The following is a 24,545-nucleotide window of genomic DNA, read 5'->3' as shown; positions in this document are numbered from 1 at the left end:
AAATTAGCCCATTAGTACTACAACCATGTACACACCTTACGGGACACCTTACTCCTGTTACTGTGGGTGGTTATAGTAGGGTTGGTTACATGCTCGAAACCCAATCATCTGCTAACAAATAAGCATCATCTGACAGTGTTACCATGCTAAGATGCTGAGCTGGACCTGGCTAAAAGGTGACCTCAATAATATCGGTGATTAGGTCTGTCTCAAATGGCACCCAATTTCTTATTTAGTGAGCACTCAGTGGATGAGCCTGTGAAGTCATTACACACCTCTGTCATAATACATCGACTTTGAGTGAGTTAGTCACCACGCTTTCACTCACCTGAGTGAGTTAGTCACCACGCTTTCACTCACCTAATACCTGTCGGCCGAGAAGATACAGACAAAAGAGGACAGGCGGAGTGCAAAGATGCATCGAGGGAGAGAAAAGTGAAAATGTCAAAATACTGTGTAGGCTACTTCTTGGTTTAACACCAGTGGGGCTTGAAAAGTTCTCAGAAGTGTCAAGAAATCTACATCTCTTTATTTATCTTGGGAAATCAAAGGCAAGACTACTCTCCTTTGTATGAATTACTCAGAGAATCATCTAAAAACGGTCTCTTTGGGGCGAGAAAGGGAGGAAAAACACAACAACCAAACCAATATATTTTGCGGTTTTGAAATCAAGCTCTGACTCAAAACGTGATCGGCTTCATTGAGACACTTCTTGGCTGATTATGCACGGCCAGTTCATCTCCCCCCCAGCTCACATCTTCTCGCCCAGTAGGCTACAAGTCTTTGTGGGTTCTCTGTTATGGTCCTTTGCCACAGGAGGTAGAGGCCTGCGCCTCTAGTCAGTCTAGTCTATCTCAAAAACCCCTCGAGTGCGTCTGGATGATTGGTTGATGCTGACCCTCCGTCAATGCTCAGCGCCTCTACCTTAACCCGAGTCAGAGGGAGGCCTCAGCTCTGTCTGTCTCTCTCCGTTCTGGATCAGTACTCCCAAACGGCAGAGCTGGTCAGGCTGTGTCCGTCCCCCTTCAGCGTGCCTCCCTGGTCTCCGCGCAGGTATTTGCCGTTCTTGCAGCGGATGGCGATGCGACCGTGCTCCGGGAACTCCAGGGTGAAATCCTCGGGGGTTTCGCCATCTGAACACACCAAACCAGCGCCGTTCACGTACCAGAAACTCCCGCTCGCACCTGCGGGAGGAAACGAGAGAGGAGCAGCGTTGTGTTCAGTTCAGTGATATGGGTTGTGTCTGATATCTGTGTGATTGTGTGCCAAGTTAAGTCCCGACTCCTAAGTCAGTCTCAAGTCAAGTTACAAGGCCTATAAATGTAGATTACCAAGTCAGGTCCAAGTCAAGTCCATGTCATTCATGTCAGAACAAATCAAGAGTCCAGTATCAATTTGATATCTTAAAGAAACCAAATATATCTAGGACCTTTCAATGCCTTATGGTTTCAATAGATTGGTAAGATCATGAGTTTGATTCATACAATCAGCCTCAACTTCAACAAATTCAATTATTCCAATTCCGAATTTAAATTCAGTCGTTTGCTGGAGGGTGTTTATCGGAAAACTTGGCATTTTGCATTCTTGATGTTTGATTTTCAAAGTACTGTTTTAAAAGTATTTAAGCCCCTTTTTGGATTAAGTGGATCCTTACCTCTCAGGAAAATGTGCCTTGCCATCTCAGGCTATCTTATTTTTTTATTTTTTCCACATATAAACAACATGCATATCTGTGTTTTGTCAACCCTGTTACCGACATAACAATTACTGTTTTAAATCCATATTTAGAACAAATCTGATATATTATGAAAGATAAAGTCTCCCTTGTTACACAGTGTGTTTGTAAAGTGAGAATATTGAGGAGTTTACTTTTTTCCCCAAGGATGAATATGCCCATTTGCATTTAGCACTTTCACAGCATCTTCTGTTTAGAAAAAGTTATGTAAACAAAATAATAATACCCAAATTTCTTTGAGTGGATTACTGGTACTTTTTACTTAACGCATAAAATTTGTTTATTTTGCATGTGTCTTTTCATTTTTTTAAATTATATTAGAATATTATACAAGTAACAGGGCTGACACCTCAGTAACAGGGTTGACAACAGTTAGCATATTGGTTATACTGCCTGTTTAAGTTATAGTTATGGATGTAATAGGGTTATTTATGGAGTTGTAACAGAGTTAGTTATGTGACATTCATAAACATAAATAAATCCAACATTACTAATCAGAATATTTTGGAGACAGATTTATTGAGAGGTTTTAGCATAGATGATGAAAAATGATGATACTGTGGATGTAAATGTAAGCCAATTGTTTTATTCAAAATACTGAAATTACATCACATTTCTCACACCTTTGTTTATTTTGGTCCAATGTATAAAGTGCAAACCATATCCCAACAAAACTCGGTAATGCTTTAGAATACAGCCCGCAAATAACCATGTAACTAGAGGGTAACAAGATCTGTACTTATAGGCTAATTACGGGGTACCACACTGTACGTTTATAGTGCAACTACGGGGTACAAGGAGTGAATTCAGACTGTAACTAGAGGGTAACAAGGTCTGTACTTATAGGCTAATTACGGGGTACCACACTGTAGTTATAGTATAACTACGGGGTACAAGGAGTGAATTTAGACTGTAACTAGAGGGTAACAAGATCTGTACTTATAGGCTAATTACGGGGTACCACACTGTACTTATAGCGTAACTATGGGGTACAAGGAGTGAATTTAGCCTGTAACTAGAGGGTAACAAGATCTGTACTTATAGGTTAATTACGGGGTACCACACTGTACTTATAGTGTAACTATGGGGTAACAAGACTGTACTTGTAGTATAACTACAGGGTAACAAGATCTGTACTTATAGTATAACTACGGGGTAACAAGACTGTACTTATAGTATAACTACGGGGTAACAAGACTAGTTATAGTATAGTAGTTATAGTATAACTATGGGGTAACAAGACTGTAGTTATAGTATAACTACAGGGTAACAAGACTGTAGTTATAGTATAACTTCGGGGTAACAAGACTGTAGTTATAGTATAAGTACGGTCTCTGTCATTTCTCCATTTTGCCCTCTCTTTTCATAGTCTTCTCGTCTCTCGGGATCAGCATCTCTGCGTTCTCTGTATCGCCGCTGTTTCTCAGCTGCAGAAAGGGGCATCCTAATAAAATAATAAAATACAAATACATAAATCAATCTATCGTTAACAGTAACCTATTCCTACAATTAAAAAAATAATTAATTTGATTTACAAAGCACATTTCTAAAACCCAATGCACTGATAGTGTATTAATATAGATTAGTAGACCTATAGTCACTAGTCACTAGTCAGTAACATCAACACACTTTAGCCTATCAGTTTAATAAATAGAAAACCATAATATTTAGGGATGAAACTGTAAAAACATGTATATATTCTCTAAATACTATTGTCAAGAAAAGTTTATTTTCATGTACACACAAAAGCATACTTTCGTCAACCCTGTTACCCTAGAGACAGGGTTGACGAAAATGTTGTTGGCAACCATTACTAGCCATCTGGTAAAGGTACTAACACCACATGGTGTGCATTCATGAGAGGCCGAAATTATGTTATATATCTACATTTAAAATTCCAAACAAATAACTTTTTAATGTATGCTTTTCTGGTAACAGGGCTGACACAGCGTGCTCGTCCCCCTCTGTCAGACTTTACAAAACTTGAAGAAAATTCATTAAAAGCAGATGTCACTTACTTATCTTTCCACCATCATCTTTAGAAAAGGCAGGTGATGTCACTTCCTGGAAATGCTACAACTTTTGGAACAGTCCATTATGTCTGAAGGGGTGTTTTCGTTAAAAGTAACAGGGTTGACGACAACATGGATACAAGACTATATTGTTCTTTTTCTCATCATTTTACACATATTAAGAATAAAACTCATTCATGAGTAATGAAACAACACTTGGGGCATTATATAGGTGTATGTTTTTTTATGATAGTTTGATGTTTTTTGGCCTTAATAGCTAGCCAAAGATCAGACTGAGATACAGGTAATTTTCGCATTTTTTGCAAGATGCTTCACACAAAAAAGTGTTTAAAACTCTTTAAAAACAAAATGAAGAAATAATTAATTTGTTTTTATTAAGAGACATGTTTGGGGAAGTAAATTATAAAATGTTTTATTGCTTATTTGTTGTTTATTTGGATTTACAGAGGAATGTTGTTCCAGATACATAAAATGGCAAGTTTTCCGATAATCACCCTGGAACATATCTAATCACTTCCAATCTAGTCATTTACACAAACACGAGATATTTTATTTAAGTCCTCAGAGTAAAGTCTCCAGAGCTGTGTGTGTGTGTTGTGTGTGTGTGTGTGTGTGTGTGTGTGTGTGTGTGTGTGTGTGTGTGTGTGTGTCTGTGTCTGTGTGTGTATGTGTTGTGTGTGTGTGTGTGTGTGTGTGTGTGTGTGTGTGTGTGTGTGTGTGTGTGTGTGTGTGTGGTGTGTCTGTGTGTCTGTGTGTCTGTGTTGTGTGTGTGTGTGTGTGTGTGTGTGTGTGTGTGTGTGTGTGTGTGTGTGTGACCAGACCTTTAATGTGATATGCCCCATCACTGAACTGCAGGGTGAAGATGTCATAGATGGATCTTCCGGCGTCTAGCGTGTTGGAGTTCCTGTGGTGGCAGATGAAGCCATTTGCCCCTCTCAGGATCAGCATGGGTCTGTTGATTAGCTTCAGAATCAGCTGTTCATCCTCACCTGACCAGAGGGGGGCAGCAAAGGGATGAGGAGGGAGCAGTGAGGGAAAAAAGCAGGGTGTAGGAGACCTGGCAATTCATTTTTGTCCTCTGTAGGGGATATGATTCTCTTGTCTTAGATGATAAGTTCACCAAAAAATTAAAATGCAGCCATTCTCTACTCACCCCCAGTCCACACAACATTTGTTTGAAGTGGATGGGGTTTCTTTCAGACATAAAAAAAAAAGGTGTAAATTATTATTTTTTCATTTGAAAGTTGGACCCGCCCTTCCATCACCATGGAAGTGAGTAAATATATGACTGAATTTTCATTTTTGGGTGAACTGTTCCTTTAATTTCAAGAACCACATCATGCTGAAAGTTTCTTTGCAGTGTGTAGGCTAGAGGACATCCCAAGCGTTTCAGTGATATTACATTTGTTGGGTTGTAACCATTACAACACAACACATGCCCTGTCTCTTCAAAATACCATCTAAACACAACATTTGATGGGTGCAAGAGAGAGATATGTGTTTAACATCATGCAGATATGGTGTTTCTGCAGCACAGATTGAGCTAATACTAATACAATAAATGTGACCCTCTGAATATGACACTGTTTGTCAATGTCCTGTGTGGTGGACAATAGGACTTGCAAACTTTTTTCAACCAGATTTTATAATATTTTTGCCAGATACAGAACTGACTAAAGCTGGGAGAATTTTGCTGAAAATTGTTAAGGGAGGCTCAGACAAAGCATTTTCAGATGATGAGGATGAAGTGGGACAGGTTACAGTAGAGGATGCTGCTGAGAGTTCAGAGGAGGAGGCGGCATCAGCTGAGGGAAACAATCACAAATGATGCCCCAAAATATGGAGCCTTTTGGACCAGAAGCATCTCCATGTTTTCATCTGCATTTTCACATGAAGCGAGAACTGATGTCCACTACAAGGGATGTTCAATACAAATAAAAAATAAATAAACAGATTTTTTTGAAAACCTCTCACTGCAACCCCCCCCCCACCTCCATTCAAGAGACTTGAATAATATCCCTTTTTTTTTTTTTTTTTTTTTAACATTTAAATTTAAACCCTTTTTTCTGACGGGTCTCAAAAGGTTAGTTTGGCTGCACAGATAGCGAAGAAAGAAACAAACTCAAGTTGTCCGTAGTCGTACTCTTGTCTTACCTATAGAGTCACTGACAGCAAGTAACTGGCCATTCTTCTTGGTGCAGACGTATTTGCCATTGTTGGCTCTTAGCGCCACCCTGTGGTTGAGCCACTCCATTGCAAACATGGTGTTTGCTGACCTGTAGCAGAGCAACACAAGGTAGAAGATGAGTTTCCCTCTCTTCAAATGCTGTTGGAGATACTATCATTACATGTTGAGCAGATATGGACGGCACAACACATTTATAAATAGGGTACGACTATAAGAGGGAATGTTCTATTAGACCTGAGTTGCCAAGATCATAAGCTGATGCAATGACATCACTGTTTGGCATCATATGTAAGTGACTAACTAGCCTTGCTGTAGGAATCATTGTTCAAGATGTTCTTTCTTTGTGTAACTTCTAATCATTTGTAACTCCAAGTTGTTTTTAATAAATGAAGACATCAGTAACATGCCTGAGATGGAGTTTCTGTTCTTCATTCGGCACAAACTAGCACTGTTCTGTTTGACTTCTAAAGTAAAACATCAACCATCCAAATCTTGTTACAGGGTCCATATTGTCTTTTTCATACCGAATGCATTTGAACCACTGACCAGTCCTATTCACAACTTTCAATCTCAGAAGTACTAAGTAGGTTAAAAGGTCATTTTGAACCTACTAACTAGAGGTACAGAACAGAACACACAGTACACACCCAGATCTGCAATATCAAATGTGTTGCAAATCTTTGCTGTCTGGTGAAAACCTTGTCTTTCTTTTCTTTTCCCCCCCTTTTTTTTGTAGAGTTTAGAGTTTTCAAAGGTTTTCAAACATCAGCAACATTGGAGTTATGAAGTTGTCACATGATGTATTCATTGTAATTGTGTGTTTGCTCACACTTCGGTGGCGGTGCTCTGGATGCCTCCGTGGGCCACCAGGGCCCAGTAGTTCCCTTGGCTGGAGCGGAACATGCACTTCTTGGTTTCCTTGTCAATTTCCATCTGGAACGTCTCCATGTCCGTCTCATCCTCCTGATTGGCTGAGAGGCTCACTCCTGGGCGGGGCATATTAATGACATCCTGTCAGTCAGTGTAAATTCTATTTAAAAAAATGGGGGGGGGGACTTTTGCCTCCACTGTCTAAAACAATGGGGACATTTACAAAAATGTTGGGGCACTTAAAAAATAAGTAATACATGCATGAAGGTGCTAAAGCCCTGTTTGTGTGTGTTCTTTGTCGTCTTCTTTTGGCAACCCGCTTGCACACTGTAAAATCACCAGTGTCAAATTAACTCTGTTAAAATTAGCGCTAGAAAAGTGTCTATATGCATCCACTCTTTTAATGTAACACTTTTGAAAGTGTTACATTATCAACACTCACCCAGAGTTATTTCAACACCATGGTGTTGAAATTTGACACTGGCTAACACTGAGTAGTGTCGATAGTACTCTACACTAGTGTCAGTGTTAGAAAATCAACACTACCAGACTACATGTGATCTTCAATATAACACTAATTGGTGTTAAACTCAATTAACTCTGACAGTGTGGAATGCCCCAACAACCCCCCCCCCCCCCACACACACACACACACACACACACACACCAGCCACTGTTGCCCCAGGAACCCACCACAACCACCTACTCCATGCCTAATTGGGGGAAAATAAGACAACTTGCACAAAAATATTCTGTACTGAAAACTTTTCAAATGTGCATTAAAAGAGCTCTAAAGTGCAAGAGGTAGAACACTGAAGTTGTTATGAGCAAAGAGCCAAAATGGGCCAAAAATGAGAGAAGTGAACCTGGAGCGCTTTGCGTTCACACTGCACACCACAATGTGGACTTGGAAGTGAACTCAGACCATCTCCCGAGGAGGTCTGAGTTCAGTTCACTTCAGAGGGCTCTGAGTTCTGTTGGAGTATGCACATACTGTATGTGCGCAAAGAATGCTGGTCCACTTGCTACTTGGAGGGGCTGAAAGGGACCAAATGTGTGTTTAAGACAGGGCCAGAGAGTGGGAGGGTCATCATATAGATGCAATTATAGTGAAAATAAATCATTCCCCCATGGAGGACCCCCTGGAACCTGTCAAGGACCCTTGGGGTAATGAAAACAATGCATTAAGAGAGATAGTCATTTTCCAATAGCTTTAAGCAACACAGAGTTGCAAATGAATGTGGCACCTGAACGCCTCCCCTGTCAGATGTTATCCGGCTGATTTCTCTGACCTCTGCTATCCTTCATTGGATTTCCCCTAAAGTCTTACTGTGTATAAGACCCAGCAAGGCGTTTGAAACAGCTTGTTAATCAGTTTGTTTTGTCATCTTTCGCTTGGCACATCGTGAGAGAGTTGGTAATCATGTCTGATCCTGGGACTATTTTTAAGGAGTTCAGTAGACTGCAGCCTTGATGTGACAGGCTGCTGCCCCCCTGTGGCAGAGGGTAGGAAAGACATGTTCACTGACTGGGGTGTTGGATACACACATGGGATATCTATCCAACTGGGGTTTTCATTTATTGAACTGAGAATGTATGGACAATTCCAATTCAATGCCTGGAGTTGAATTGGAATGTCAAAAAATAGTCATACAATTCCACTTCTAACACCCCAATTACACCTGGTTTTTAAATGTGACTTGTATAACTTGATAAATTATCTGGATAATGGTCGCATTTAGGGCCCAGTTGCACAAAGCACCTTAGGTTAAGATTTCCCTTAGAGTCAGAGTTAAGAGGTCCATAAAATAGAATCGGCTGCACAAAACACCCTTAAATCTTCTCCATAAGGTTAAACATTTTAAGGAAAACACAAGCACAAGATTTAAGGGTGTTTATGTATAACACATCTATAACATATTTTCAGTAGTGATAATATGTACAAGGCCTAACACTACGTATGATCTCAGATATGTGATATGTGAAGAAAAAACACACAAACAAACAAACAAACAAACAAACAAACAAAATTAGCATTCTAATTCAATTCTAATTCTAATTCCTCAGTTGAATTGGAATTGATGAGTTCATTCACAAATGACCCTCTGATTTATACAGGTGTTACTCATTTAGTTTTGACGCTTTAATGGTGGGTTTCCAGGGTACTGCTGCAGTACTTTGCGTGGGTTTCCAGGGTACTGCTGCAGTATTTTGCGTGGGTTTCCAGGGTACTGCTGCAGTACTTTGTGTGGGTTTCCAGGGTACTGCTGCAGTACTTTGTGTGGGTTTCCAGGGTACTGCTGCAGTACTTTGTGTGGGGTTATTACATTTTCTTAGTTCTTTGCAAAAGTCCCCCACCCCTCCCTCACTGCTGCCACAGCAGTGCAGCAGCACCGCAACAAAGGGGCTGAATGTCATGAGAAACAACTGAATCAGGCTACATGTCTGACAGTATGTTGGCCTACACTGCATACAGGACTTCATCAGATTTGCTTATATGTACTAGTGTCCTCTATAGAGAGAGTGGCGTCAGCGGAGGACCAAAATGTGAGACTCATTAGCCAATGAACAGCCAGGAATGGGTCTTGCGCTACTTTTGCATGCTAAAATAAAGCTGATAATGTACAATTTGATTCAAGGGATGAAAAACCCTTTCAGAGTACAACACAAACTGTCTATTCTGCTGCAACTCAACAGTGCTGCTTAATCCAGGACCTTACTTCCTGGAACTCTAGAGAGTAAAAAACTGGTCCATTGGAGTGAATGGAGATGTCACGACTCTTCTATTCTACAGTACACGGCTCTGATATGTACGTTTCCACGGACAAGTCAGCAAGCTGCCTTTCCATCCACCCTGTAGTAACACCGTTCCTCCCCACTCTCACCATGACGCTCTACATCAACAGCATCCATATTACTAAGGTAACTGCACCCACGCACTTTACATACACCTGAGTATTCACCTGTATGTCCCAACACAGGGGTCAGCCAGTTACTTCCTACTGTGTTTACACTTCCTGTGACAGTACAGTACTAGTGAGCAGGTAAAACAGACAGTGTTTTGAACAGGAAGTCATATAACACAACTGGGTCAAGTGGGCGGGGCTACATAAGGTGAATACACTTAAATTCCCAATCAGTGTTTCATGATCAGAACAGGTGGAGAGACATTATGGAGGGAGGCTGCTAATCTGCACATGATCATAAATGTTTACAGCAGTGATTCTCAACCGTTTTCATATCGAGATGCCTTAATTGAATGAGGGCCACAGACCCCCATTTGATCTCTTAGAGCCAAATCTGAGAATATCTTTAATTGTACATTATGATTTTGCCCAGAAACCATGAATATCTGTACTGTAGGTAGAGAGATAGCAGAGAAACTCCCATCATTCCTTTACATCAGGGTTCCTACACATTTTCCATTTCAGAAATTCCATACTTTTCCAGACTCAAATTTGGAGAATTCTCTGTCAGACCATATTTGAGTACACAAGGGTGTCACTTTGTGTTGAAAAGTGGTGGGGACATGTCCCCATTGTAAATGACTATGGCCATACCCCTACAGTACCAAAGCGACGGCTGTTTGTCGCTCCAACATGAGACAGATTGCAGAGGGCTAAATCCCAAATGAGATGCATCCCAGAACATCCCCTTCATTTTCTTAATCCTTTAACAACTCTGATCCGTGCTCCTTACCCCCCCCAATCTCTCCCTGCTCTCTTGTCAGTCCATCCTTCTCTCCCTTCCTCCCCCACCGCTCCCTCCTCCTTCTGACACACGCCCCTTCCCCTCCCTCCCCCACCGCTCCCTCCTCCTTCTGATACACGCCCCTTCCCCTCCCTCCCCCACCGCTCCCTCCTCCTTCTGATACACGCCCCTTCCCCTCCCTCCCCCATCGCTCCCTCCTCCCTCTGACACACGCCCCTTCCCCTCCCTCCCCCACCGCTCCCTCCTCCTTCTGATACACGCCCCTTCCCCTCCCTCCCCCATCGCTCCCTCCTCCCTCTGACACACGCCCCTTCCCCTCCCTCCCCCATCGCTTCCTCCTCCCTCTGACACACGCCCCTTCCCTTCCCTCCCCCATCGCTCCCTCCTCCCTCTGACACACGCCCCTTCCCCTCCCTCCTCCCTCTGACACACGCCCCTTCCCCTCCCTCCCCCATCACAGCGGGACTCTGATATCTAATTGGACACTAATTGGCATCCAATCCCTCAATCCCCTCAGTGAAATGAAAGGGGGAAACAGGAAGCGAGCAGAGGAAACAGGAAGAGAGCAGAGGATTGTGCGCTCCACGCGTAGCAGGAGGATATACAGAAAATGACCCACAAGCCAAATGCTCAGACACATGGAGAACATGCTAATGCAGGGGTTTTCAAAGTCAGAGACTGTGGGCCTCCCCCCAGACAAAGCTTGGAAAAAGGCACCCCCCTCGCTCAGTTCCTGGATGTCTATGGGATAAACTGGGTGTTGGAGCTGAACAATTAATCCAAAAATAAAATCGCAATATGAACTGCATTAATTGTTTAGAGAGAGAGAGAGAGAGAGAGAGAGAGAGAGGAGCATCCTAAATGGATTTGTGAACAAGGTGTTTTATAGCTGCAGGTAATCTTTGGCCCATGAATCAATCAATTGCAATATTCTGTCAAATAATGGCAATTAAATGTTTTTGTCAATATTGTTTGTTTGTTTATATTGTTTCACCGCATATAACTGATGAAATTATCATTATTTTGTACTATATTTGAAGCATATATTTCTGCCCCTGCATCTACCCATGCTCCTTAGCTTAGAGCGCCCCCCCACCCCATCTCCCCTCATTCACTTTCATCCCACCTCAATGCCACTCAATGTGACCATTTCACACTGAATCAGCCCGGAGACGCTCCCCAGACGGAGACGGGGCTCAGCTGGCTTCATCATCTGATCGAGCAGAGAAAGGAGGAAGAGCGAAACAGAGAGAGATTAGATACGTTGAAATCCAAGCCAGGAATCTGAGGCTATCAATAGCTGTGTCGATGACCATCTTTGACACAGCAGTTCGTCAAGCATACTAAATACGATGTTGTCATACTGGTAGGTGTAACCTAACCAGCGGTCGTGCTGGGCAGTGAGTAAATTTCACTTCCTAGAGTGGCCGCCTCCCATGCCGAAGGTTACGGGTTCGATCCCCACCTGGTGGGTGGGGTGGGGTGGGGTGGGGGGGAGGACTACACAACACAGGTTACACAGGCATGAGCATGGATAAACTATGCAGCGTGGCACTGCATGTAGCTATACACACACACACACACACACACACACACACACACACACACACACACACACACACACACACACACAAATTAACGTTTTTGTCAGTGAATGTTCAAATTTTACCAGCCACTCAATATGTAACCATTGTTTGTTTGTTTTTGTCTGGTGAGTGAAGCAAATCTACCAGCCACTTGCATAGGCTATTTTACTAGCATTTGGCTGGTGGCTAGTGCTAAGTTTGGACTCTGCACACTGCAGGGTCACATCGGACTCTCGGATGCTGTCCCAAACTGGTTTCAGTCATACCTGTCTGGGAGAACGGAGTATGTCACCTTGGGCGACGCAAAGTCCCGGACACACCCTGTCACCTGTGGTGTCCCTCAAGGATCCGTTCTAGGCCCAATTCTGTTCATCTTGTACATGCTTCCCCTGGGCAGTGTCATTAGCCAGCATGGAATATCATTGCACTGCTATGCTGATGACACACAGTTATACATAAAAACGGCCCCTAACCACTCTGCATCATCTTCATCCCTTACCACCTGCCCTGAGGAGACAAAGGCGTGGATGAAACACAACTTCCTGCAGCTAAATAGCTCCAAAACTGAGGCTATTTTGGTTGGCACTCCACACCAGGTCCAGTCATCTTCCATAACCCGCATCACCTTTTCTGGCAAAGACATTCCCCTCTCCTCATCTGTCACCAACCTGGGAGTTAGGTTTGACCCTCACCTGACCTTTGACGCCCACATCAAACAGCTGTGTAAGATCTCCTTCTACCACCTCAAGAACATTTCAAAACTCTGTCCAACACTCAGCCTGCCAGATGCTGAAAAACTCGTCCACGCCTTTGTCTCCTCAAGGCTTGACTACTGTAATGCACTTCTCATCGGGATTCCTAGCAAGAGCCTACAGAAGCTCCAGTACATCCAGAACAGTGCTGCTAGTAGGATCCTGATACGATCATATCACCCCCATCCTTCAGTCACTACACTGGCTCCCTGTCTCCTCCAGGATCACATACAAAATATCTCTGCTAGCACATCAGTGCAGCTACGGACATGCCCCTCCCTTCCTCAACCAACTTCTAACACCACAATCCTCCGCTCGCATCCTGCCATCTAGCAACACAAACCTTCTCCACCCCCCAAAGACTAAGCTCCGCACCATGGGGGATCGGGCCTTCTGCTCGGCTGCGCCCCGTATTTGGAATACCCTTCCTGACCACCTGAGGGCTCCACAGACTGTTGCTACCTTTAAAAAGGGGCTAAAAACCTTCCTCTTCAACAGAGCCTTCTCTTAACTTTTTATTGTTGTCTTTTGTTTTTTATTATTGTTTTATAGACATTGTCTAATTTTTTTTTAATCAGGCCTTTACCTACACCAGGCCGTCCTGTGTGACTTTTATAGTGTTCTTTGCCTTGTTGCATTTTTTTATGGTTCTGTTTTTTACTCTGTAGCACTTTGAGATTTATCTTAAAAGAAAAGTGCATGACAAATACAATTTATTATTATTATTGCATTTGTCTCGGTAGTGGCACATTTGTGAGCAGATCACACCTCAGATCACTTTGGACCCTGCACACTGTGGTTGCCTTGGTAGTATTTCGGAGCAGACCTCAGATCAGCTCCACTTTCTGCTGCTGTCCTACGTGGAACGCAGAAGTGGAGCAGGCCTAACTAATCCATCATTAGGTGGATGGCTCTGGCATCTATTATTAATGGTAAGGTGATGCCACTCCCCTCTGTCCCTTATTTTCTTCTTTCTCCCAATCCTTCATTATACACAACCTTTCTTTCTTTCTTTCTTTCTTTCTTTCTTTCTTTCTTTCTTTCTTTCTTTCTTTCTTTCTTTCTTTCTTTCTTTCTTTCCCACTTGTCGAGGGGTCATGGGCTGTGTGTGTGTGTGTGTGTGTGTGTGTGTGTGTGTGTGTGTGTGTGTGTGTGGGGGTGTGTGTGTGTGTGTGTGCGTGCGTACGCGTGTGTACGTGCATGTTGATGGAAAGTAGGTGTCTTTGGAGTATCATCTCTTTTTCACTTTCCAGGCAGCGTCGACCGCTTAAACCTGAGCAACACAGGGAGGTGACGAGAGACACAATGACAGATCTACCTGACACACACACACATACACACACACACACACACACACACACACACACACACACACACACACACACACACACACACACACACACACACTGTAGGCCCAGGGCAGAGAGAAAGCACAGGAAGTCGTATATACATTACTGCGTGTGTATTGCACTCTTTCTACCTCATAACACTATCCTCTTTATTAGTGAGCCATGTGCTGTACTTGAAAATAGAGAGTGAATGTGACACCTGTGTAGGACGGCACACCTGTGTGACACCTGTGTAGGACGGCACACCTGTGTGACACCTGTGTGACACCTGTGTGGGACGGCACACCTGTGTGACACCTGTGTGACACCTGTGTGGGACGGCACACCTGTGTGACACCTGTGTAGGACGGCACACCTGTGTGACACCTGTGTGACACCTGTGTGGGACGGCACACCTGTGTGACACCTGTGTGACACCTGTGTGGGACGGCACACCTGTGTGACACCTGTGTAGGACGGCACACCTGTGTGACACCTGTGTGACACCTGTGTGGGACGGCACACCTGTGTGACACCTGTGTGACACCTGTGTGGGACGGCACACCTGTGTGACACCTGTGTGACACCTGTGTAGGACGGCACACCTGTGTGGGATGGCACACCTGTGTGACACCTGTGTGGAACGGCAGGACAGACCAGCGCGTTGATTTATGTGCGAACACACAGGTGACAATAGGGAGGCAGAGCAGCCCACCTGTCTCCACACCTCCTGCTATTGTCCTCAAGTCCTCTGAGAGACCGTCTCTACTCCCTTCCCTTCTGTTCTCAAGGACCCTAAACAAGGAAGGATAAGACAGACATCACTCATGTCACAGCATTCGAGTGATGCATTGGGGTCAGACCTTGGGGACAGTTCTATTGAAGTGAATGAGGAGGGCAGGGTAAGTGTCACTTTACCTTTGATTGAAAAATGCTTCCACCAGATTAAAGAAAACACATTACATGATGTATGATCATAACTAATCTAGCTCTATCTTGGACCAAACAGGGGCTTGAGTTGAGCTATATGCAGCAGCTGGACAGTCAGAGCCATGATCTGTTTGGAGACCAATAATAAGGAAAACAAACATATTTATATAAAAACATCAGTCAACATCACATAATGTCTTTTCTTTAATCTGGTGGAAGCATTTTTCAGTCTAAAAGGTGAAACGACACAGATAAGAGGGTTTACAGTGGGACTTACCCTGGCTGCCCCATTCACTTCAATAGAACTGTCCCCAAAGTTTGGCTCCAATGCAAAACTCCAGCGCTGTGAGGTGAGCTATGTCTTATCCTTCTTTTTTAAGGTCCTTGTCTGCTCTCCCACTGGGCTACTTCCTCTCTCCCCTCATTGACCACTGACAGGCTAACAGGCTGGGTTTTACTCGCTCATGTTACACACATGTTACACACACGCCACTTTGCTCCAAGTTTGTTTTAACACACACAAAAAAGTGTTCATGAAGACCTAATTTACATTTGGCCATTTTCTTCATTTGGCCAAATGTCCATAAGCATAAATAAGGAAAATAGCATCATGAAATTGTGCTAGCCAGATAGCTAGCTGAGTGGCAATTAGCTCTTTAGATGTATTAGCCATTAGCCTACTGCACAAACACAAACTAAAAAGTCAAGTTTATTTCTATAGCCCTCATTCACAATCACAAGCATATCTCAGTCTAACGTTAGCTAGATCTTACGAAGCACATTAATAAACAGAATTGAACAACTTAAGTTTAGCCTATAAAACAAGCATAGCAAGAGAAGAGAGGAGAGAGAGAAGAGAGTATATAGAGAGAAGAGAGGACAGAGAAGAGAGATATAAGAAAGGGAGAAGACAGAGGAAAGACAAGAGTGGAGTGGGAGTAGACAGTAGAGGTAGACCGATTAATTTGGCCGATTATTGGCTGTGAGCTGTGAGGCTGTTGCACGGTCTGAGTTAGCTTGTGCTGCAGAGGCTGTAAGCGCGGTCTGAGTTAGCTTGTGGTGCAGAGGCTGTAAGCGCGGTCTGAGTTAGCTTGTGGTGCAGAGGCTGTAAGCGCGGTCTGAGTTAGCTCGTGGTGCAGAGGCTGTAAGCGCGGTCTGAGTTAGCTTGTGGTGCAGAGGCTGTAAGTGCGGTCTGAGTTAGCTTGTGCTGCAGAGGCTGTAAGCGCGGTCTGAGTTAGCTTGTGCTGCAGAGGCTGTAAGCGCGGTCTGAGTTAGCTTGTGCTGCAGAGGCTGTTGCACGGTCTGAGTTAGCTTGTGGTGCAGAGGCTGTAAGCGCGGTCTGAGTTAGCTTGTGCTGCAGAGGCTGTAAGCGCGGTCTGAGTTAGCTTGTGCTGCAGAGGCTGTAAGCGCGGTCTGAGTTAGCTTGTGCTGCAAGGGCTGTTGCACGGTCTGAGTTAGCTTGTGGTGCAGAGGCTGTAAGCGCGGTCTGAGTTAGCTTGTGCTGCAGAGGCTGTAAGCGCGGTCTGAGTTAGCTTGTGCTGCAGAGGCTGTAAGCGCGGTCTGAGTTAGCTTGTGGTGCAGAGGCTGTTGCACGGTCTTGGTTAGCTCGTAGTGCAGAGGCTGTTGCACGGTCTGAGTTAGCTTGTGCTGCAGAGGCTGTAAGCGCGGTCTGAGTTAGCTTGTGGTGCAGAGGCTGTAAGCGCGGTCTGAGTTAGCTTGTGGTGCAGAGGCTGTAAGCGTGGTCTGAGTTAGCTTGTGGTGCAGAGGCTGTAAGCGTGGTCTGAGTTAGCTTGTGGTGCAGAGGCTGTTGCACGGTCTGAGTTAGCTTGTGGTGCAGAGGCTGTAAGCGCGGTCTGAGTTAGCTTGTGGTGCAGAGGCTGTAAGCGTGGTCTGAGTTAGCTTGTGCTGCAGAGGCTGTTGCACGGTCTTGGTTAGCTTGTGGTGCAGAGGCCTTGGCCGCGGGTTAGAGAGGCAGCTTGGGTTTCTGAAAGCAGACTCCACCGTGCCTTCCATGAACAGCGGCCGACTCTATCAATAATTGAACAGGCTCACCTCACCTCAGCACCCGCCCGCCCGCCGCTGCAGAGCCGTGTGTGTGTGTGTGTGTGTGTGTGTGTGAGAGAGAGAGAGAGAGAGAGCGTGTCAGAGAAAGAGAAAGCTTTTGTTTGTGCAGAACAAGTGTATGAACAGAGAGAGGGAGAGAGAGAGAGAGAGAGAGCGAGAGAGACAGACAGACAGACAGACAGTGGGCGCAGACAGAGAGACAGACAGACAAAGTCAAACACTCTTCTAATACAAACCAAGCGATTTAATTTGCCATTTTATTTTAAATAGTTTTACTTGGTCAAAGCAAGTGATTCAGCTATATTTAGAATCAGGAGACATAATAGGACATTTCCCTCGGACCAAAAAACAGACAAACAAACAGATGTTTTGTTTGTAAGTTTTCTATACTTAATATTAATAAATTCTCTGTTTTACACATATTGTTAATATTACAAGTATTATTATTAGCATATTACCATTATTCTAAGTAGCTACCAAAGATTTGGCAATACTGAATTATTGTACTTGTATTGTAGGCCTACATGCCGATAAAGTTAAAGGTCCCATTTAATGTAAAACATTAAACATTAACATTACTTGTAAGTATTTTCCTTCCCTCTTTGATGATAAAGGACTTGTGCATGCTATAGAAACATCATATATAATGTGCATGCTATATAAACATCATGCTATATAAACATCATGCTATATAAACATCATGGAAGTCTCAAAACACATGGTCCTCAGATAAAGCCACACCCGCCATGTGAGGGAAAAAGTGCCTCCAAACGAGCCGTTTTGACCTCCGTAACTTTGTGACATCACAACGTAACTTTGTGACATCACAATGTAACACTCATCTCATTTGCCCGCTTACAGCGCCGCCCCGCCAACTGAATGCAGAAGACCAAACCCTGTTGTCTGTAGTATAGCTACTATGCCTGTGTGTTTACCTTTGTGTGTGTGTCTATGTGAACACACACGCCTGCACTAATACTATGTGTGTGTTGTTCTCGTGTCTCTGGCGTTATCTCTGCTGCCCGTGGGCCAATCGGTCATTTGGTTATTGCCTGCAGGTCCCACTGCTGACCAGGAAGAATGAGCGCGATCGGCTTACAGCAGCCAGCAGGGCCCAAGAAACTCCAGCCCTCAGACAAGAATCTGCAGGCCATGATGGACGAGCGTCATGGCCAAGTATGCTGATAAGCACTGTTGGTGTATTGTATGCTAGCTGCTAATCCATCCCAAATCCACTTTCAAATCACACCTGCAAGCCCTCTCAGTCTCCGTCATCATCAGCTACTGAGCTCTGAGCAAGTGCCTCCGTCACTTTGTAGCTAGATTAAAAGTGAAGCACGCAATTACTTTTTTTTTATTACATCCACCGAAGAAAAGAAAAAAGTCCAACCTTGTTTTTGTGTGCATCAGGTGTAACCCATCAGTGTAGCGGTATGTTGACAACATGCCTGCATGCTGATCAAATAACCCACCAAAACAGCCTAAAGAGTAAATGCATAATAGAGTACCACCAGCAGAGCATTGTTGAACAGCATATAGCTTACAAGGAGCTCTTTCAGTGCGCCTGAAGGGTGAAAGTGTACATTGTTAACGGCCGGCATGCAGGTAAGATCTACTCGCCCTGTCGGATGTGCTCGGGCTCCTGCGACTACAGATGAAGAAGAAGCTCGCACATTTATTTTCAAAAAGTAAGGCTCATGTTTATGAGAAATGGTGGTGAATCAACGGGCCTCCAAGCCTCCAACACAAATGACGTATTCAAGTCTCAAGTCTCCCATATCAGCTGCATCTATCTTGTTTTCCTGGAAAGATCCAGCCAGATCCAATGTGATACGTGCAGATAAAGACGACAGGCACATGAACGGCCCCAGACTACATTACCCATAATTACCGTGCATCCCCTATCACCCATCAATCAATTGAGAGTGGTCTATTCCCGGACCATGCATATTCAGCATGTCCACTCGCTAATTTTGTGTACTTCCTGTGCATTGTTCAGCTCGGTTTTCTCCAGGTGTATCGTGCACAGTATGAATATAGGCTAGTAGTAGGCTAGTAACTGTAGGAGGTGTAGTAGTTGTATCGTGCACAGTATAAATATAGGCTATTAGTAGGCTAGTAACTGTAGGAGGTGTAGTAGTTGTATCGTGCACAGTATGAATATAGGCTATTAGTAGGCTAGTAACTGTAGGAGGTGTAGTAGTTGTATCGTGCACAGTATAAATATAGGCTATTAGTAGGCTAGTAACTGTAGGAGGTGTAGTAGTTGTATCGTGCATAGTATGAATATAGGCTATTAGTAGGCTAGTAACTGTAGGAGGTGTAGTAGTTGTATCGTGCACAGTATGAATATAGGCTAGTAGTAGGCTAGTAACTGTAGGAGGTGTAGTAGTCGTATCGTGCACAGTATGAATATAGGCTAGTAGTAGGCTAGTAGAATATAGGCTAGTAGTAGGCTAGTAACTGTAGGAGGTGTAGTAGTTGTATCGTGCACAGTATGAATATAGGCTAGTAGTAGGCTAGTAGAATATAGGCTAGTAGTAGGCTAGTAACTGTAGGAGGTGTAGTAGTTGTATCGTGCACAGTATGAATATAGGCTAGTAGTAGGCTAGTAGAATATAGGCTAGTAGTAGGCTAGTAACTGTAGGAGGTGTAGTAGTTGTATCGTGCACAGTATGAATATAGGCTAGTAGTAGGCTAGTAACTGTAGGAGGTGTAGTAGTTGTATCGTGCACAGTATGAATATAGGCTAGTAGTAGGCTAGTAGAATACAGGCTAGTAGTAGGCTAGTAACTGCAGGTGTAGTAGTTGTATCATGCACAGTATGAATATATGGTGACCAGCTTTGATCAGCCCCCCTTTTTTTAAGTTTGGAAGTTGGTTCACTACAATTGTTAAAGAGAATGCTGTCATGGTTTCCCTGGGAAACTCCACATAATGTTTTGTGGACTGAACAACTTCACCCGACCTTCCACCAGCATGGGCTCAGTAGATAATGACTGAATTTTAATTTTTGGGTGAACTTGTCCTTTAACATAACAATGTCCTGTGATTATCTGCGTAAGGAAACTAACCGGATCCCACAAGTACAGCTTGTACGTGTGCCGCCGCCATAGAGAGCATGTGTGGGAACGCCCACAAAATGTTAAACGGCTGGCGCGCGTGTGGGGTAAAACCGCTGATATATCTCATGGGCTGACTCACCAAAGGACGGTGCTGCGGCTCTAAACTACAGGTTTGGGGGTTCTAGAGCAGAACACAAGACGTCTGCTCAGATGTGCGTTTACTGCGGTGGTTAAATCCCCGATTGTGTCTGCCTGGGCTGGGCTATCAGCTAAATTCTAACTTTGCTGAATGGATAGAACGGGGGAATTTACCCCACCCTGACCACGCCCCCAGGCTAACCCAGCGTCTATTGTGGGCGTTCCTAGAGCCTGTATGGGCGTTCCCAGACATGTGGACTGTCTCTATGCTTCAGGGCAATGTATCATCAGACATGTAGCTGTATTGCCTCCTGTGTGTGTGTGTGTGTGTGTGTGTGTCTGTGTGTGTGTGTGTGTGTGTGTGTGTGTGAGGGGGGGGGGGGTCATTTCAATTTTTGGAAGTGGGGGTACACTCTGGTGCCAACCATGAGGACTGACATACTATTGGCATGGTAGTAGCATACATGCAGCTTTGTTTCCAGCAGACTTTAAACAAAACATACTCATCTACATGAGGTGTGCAGGTATGAGAGAGAGAGGGGATGATGTTAAAGATCAATATAAAGTCAGACATGACAAAATATGAAAGCTGACAGTCTGATTGGTTGTTGTGTGCGTCTTCCTACCTTGTCTTATGGAGACGTATCGCCTATTGGCTGCCATCAGCACCACCTGTGGGTGGCTCTCCTCTAGATCAAACAGCTCGTCCTTGCCCGGCTTGGAGCATCGTCCGGACCTCAGGGTGCCCGTGGGCCCCATGGGGGACAGGTACTTCCCCTCGCAGTCTTTAAAGGCCAGCTTCCCACACTTCAGCTCCAGCGTGTAGGCCGTTTGCCTGCCACTCTGTGCCAGCAGCTTCCCGTCGTTGCCAAGGAAGCGGCTGTCGCAGGTCTTCAGGCAGTACTTCCCATCCAGGTAGACCAGGGTGAGCAGCGCCGCCACGCCCCACGGGATGTTGCGGTCCACGGCGATCTCCCCGTCCTCCACGGCCAGGTGGGCGTAGCGCTTGCGGGCCACGGACAGCAGGTTGGCCTGCGGGTGGAGCGCCAGGTGCATGGCCCACAGCTCGGCGTCCGTGATGAACTGGGCGAAGCAGGACAGGTAGTCCCGGGAGCCGCCGAAGAAGCGGAGGTGCTGCTCGGACTGGAGGGCCCAGCGGCCGTCCGACTGCGCCACGATGAGGAAGCGGCAGTCGGAGGCGCGGCCCTCCGCCTCACAGCTCACCTTGCCGTCCTTGTCGGAGGCCAGGTAGCGGCCCAGGTGGCTGCGCAGGTAGACCACCTGGGTGTCCTGGGAGTCCTGCTCCAACGTCCAGATCTGCTTCTTCTTCAAGCTGGGCGCTGATGCGTTCAGCTGACACAAGAAGAGGGGAAGCAGGGGCGTGAGTGTTACATGCAGTGTTGGGGGTAACTCATTACAAAAGTAACATGTAATATATTACTTTTAGCAGTAACTTAGTAATATAACTTATTACTTATAGGATTTCAGTAATATTATACCAGTTACTTTGTCAAGTAACTCAAGTTACAAATTGAGTTACATTTTATTAAATCATAGCACATATTTAAAAAAAAAAGATACAATAATTTCCTAATCAAACTGTGTGTTTTTATGCAAATAACCACTATAGATGACAATAACAAAGGAAAAGAATAACATTTAGAATTTTGGATTGTTTACTCTGACTTCCAGGCGGTTTAAATAATTTTTCGGGATGGTTCCGGGGCAGCGATGTCATTCTGCTGCTGCTGTTGTTTTGGTAAAAGTAATGCAAAAGTAGTGTAATAAGTAACGAGTTACTCTAGTCTACACAGAAAGTAATATTGTAAAGTAACTTATTACTTTCAAATGACAGTAACTAGTAATATGTAGTATATTACATTTTGAAAGTAACTTGGCCAACACTGGTTACATGTACTGTATATATAAGACAACCCTGGCTTCCTCTCTGCATGTCACAATGTGTTGTTTTGCAGCTCAACAAGGAACCAACTATGTAAATGTACGCACTCATGATATTTTAAAGCCAGAAACCAGAAATAAATGTGTGTTTTGAGTTGTGTTATTAACCACCCAGCCAAATTTGAATGATTAAACATGTTGCCAACTATATAAAATTAGGTTTTAAAATCACGAAAAACTAAGCAGTATTCTCAGCCCTGAAACTGTGGGGGCTCTGCTGAGGTGCCCCCAGTGCCAGCCCCCACCACACCCCCAATTGAAACGAATGTCTAATAGCCTACATTTAGATGCTAACTATGATACACATAAGACCATAAATTACATAGAAGGTTATTGTGGATTTGGGTTTCCAGGGACTTTAAGGTGCGTTGGATAAAAGTGCCCGTCAAGGTGTTGTGTTAGACGGCAGTCTGTACCTTGAAGCCAAAGGCCTCAGCGGTGAGGTAGCGCCTCTCGTGGTTGATCAGACCAAACTGCAACTTCAAGGGATGGTTCCCGTTAGCAGGCATCCTCACCTGGAGAGGGTGAGGTGAGAGGGGGGTTAACGGGTGACAAGTTGGGGATTGGGGGCGAGAAAGAGGGAGATGATTAACACCCACCCACCCACACACACGCGCGCACGCACACACGCACACACACACGCACACACTCAGGGGCGTCATGCAAACCAACAATCTGAGGGGGCGAACTCTGGCGCCGCCCGAAGGGCGGCAAAAAATTTGGGGGGTTGGAAACCAGATTTAGAGGAATATCTAATTTTAAATTAACAGACTGAGCAGGTGTAACCATAAGACTATTTTCCAAACTGCTCAGCCTCCTGGAAAGATCCATAATCACCAGACTAAGTACATTGCCACTGCCCAGGCTCAATGGACTTGACAAAAAAGGGAGACCACATGTTTCAAAGCAATGTAACACAATGTTTATTTTGGCTGGTATTGCCTTTTCAGAAGGTAGAAATCTTTCCTCTAGAGCAGGGGTTCCCAACCTTTTTTGTGCCAAGGACTGGTAGATACATGGGAAAAAAAGTTGCGGACCGGTTGTCAATTCTAATGGTTTTAGTTATATATATTTACTCACCAGGTGGCGACAAAGGGTAAATAACAGCCTTTTGTGTTGTACTGTATGTAGCCTATACAGTATTTATGTTTTTGTTTTAACTACAAACATACATAAACGTAAACTTGAAACTATGTTTCAACTACTATACACAGCCTATAATATTATAGCCTGTTTATTAAAAAAAAAAAAAAAAAAAAAATTTTACCTCTCAAAAATCTGAGGGGGCAATTGCCCCCTCAGTTACAATGGGCATGACGCTTCTGCACACACTCACACACACACGCGCGCGGTCGCGCGCACGGTCGCGCGCACGCACACGCACACACACACACACACACACACACACATACACTCCCCCCCCCCCACCACATTCTTAAATATTGTTGCCATGGTTGATGTTTCTGAAGAAGGCAGTAGGTGAAACATGTTGGTATAGTCCAATTAAATCGTTTTTAAATACAGAAACATGTTGGTATAGTCCAATTAAATCGTTTTTAAATACAGAAACATGTTGGTATAGTCCAATTAAATCGTTTTTAAATACAAGAGAGAAGTGTGCCGTCTGCATTCCTCTTCTGCAATGTGCTTGGGCAATACTGTACATCAATATGGTCATGCCAATAAAGCCTCTTTGAATTTAATTGAGAGAGAGAGAGAGAGAGAGAGAGAGAGAGAGAGAGATGCTTTGGCAATATTGTTGTTATGACATACATGCCAATAAAGCAATTTGAATTTGAATTTGAATTTGAGAGAGAAGGGCTTTTCACGCCTTCCTAAAATCCATCCAAATTAACATCCCAATCCGAATCTGGCTAAAAAAATTCAAAACCGTAATTCAACCAATCGCCCTATTATATTATATTATTATATTATATTATGGTCGTGAGGTATGGGGTCCATTAGCAAAACAGGAATTATCTAATTGGGACAAACACCTAATTGAGATTCTTCACACTGAATTTTGTGAATACATTTTAAAACTTCAAAGAAAACCCCCAAATAATGCATGCAGAGAGGAACTTGGTCAATTCCCTCTTCTAATTGACATTCAAAAAAGAGCCATCACATTCTACAGACACCTCAAAACTAGTGACCCCTCCTCCTACCATCACCAAGCCTTA

At 44.1% G+C, this 24,545-nt stretch overlaps 1 protein-coding gene across 1 annotated transcript; it reads right to left on the bottom strand.

Annotated features, from left to right (window-relative positions):
- Positions 1-978: 978 nt before the first annotated feature.
- Positions 979-22,871, bottom strand: fscn2b (fascin actin-bundling protein 2b, retinal; the record flags this gene model as incomplete). Its single annotated transcript, XM_083635539.1, has 6 exons — positions 979-1,184; positions 4,590-4,757; positions 5,923-6,044; positions 6,786-6,942; positions 21,027-21,753; positions 22,779-22,871. The coding sequence occupies 6 exons, from the start codon at positions 22,869-22,871 to the stop codon at positions 979-981; spliced, it is 1,473 nt and encodes a 490-aa protein (XP_083491665.1).
- Between the last annotated feature and the right edge of the window lie 1,674 nt (positions 22,872-24,545).

Source organism: Poromitra crassiceps (genome assembly GCF_964638095.1).
Source record: "Poromitra crassiceps genome assembly, chromosome: 4".
In the NCBI taxonomy this organism is placed as follows: domain Eukaryota; kingdom Metazoa; phylum Chordata; class Actinopteri; order Beryciformes; family Melamphaidae; genus Poromitra; species Poromitra crassiceps.
Note: the sequence above shows the minus strand (reverse complement) of the source record. Positions and strands in the feature narration are given on the sequence as shown.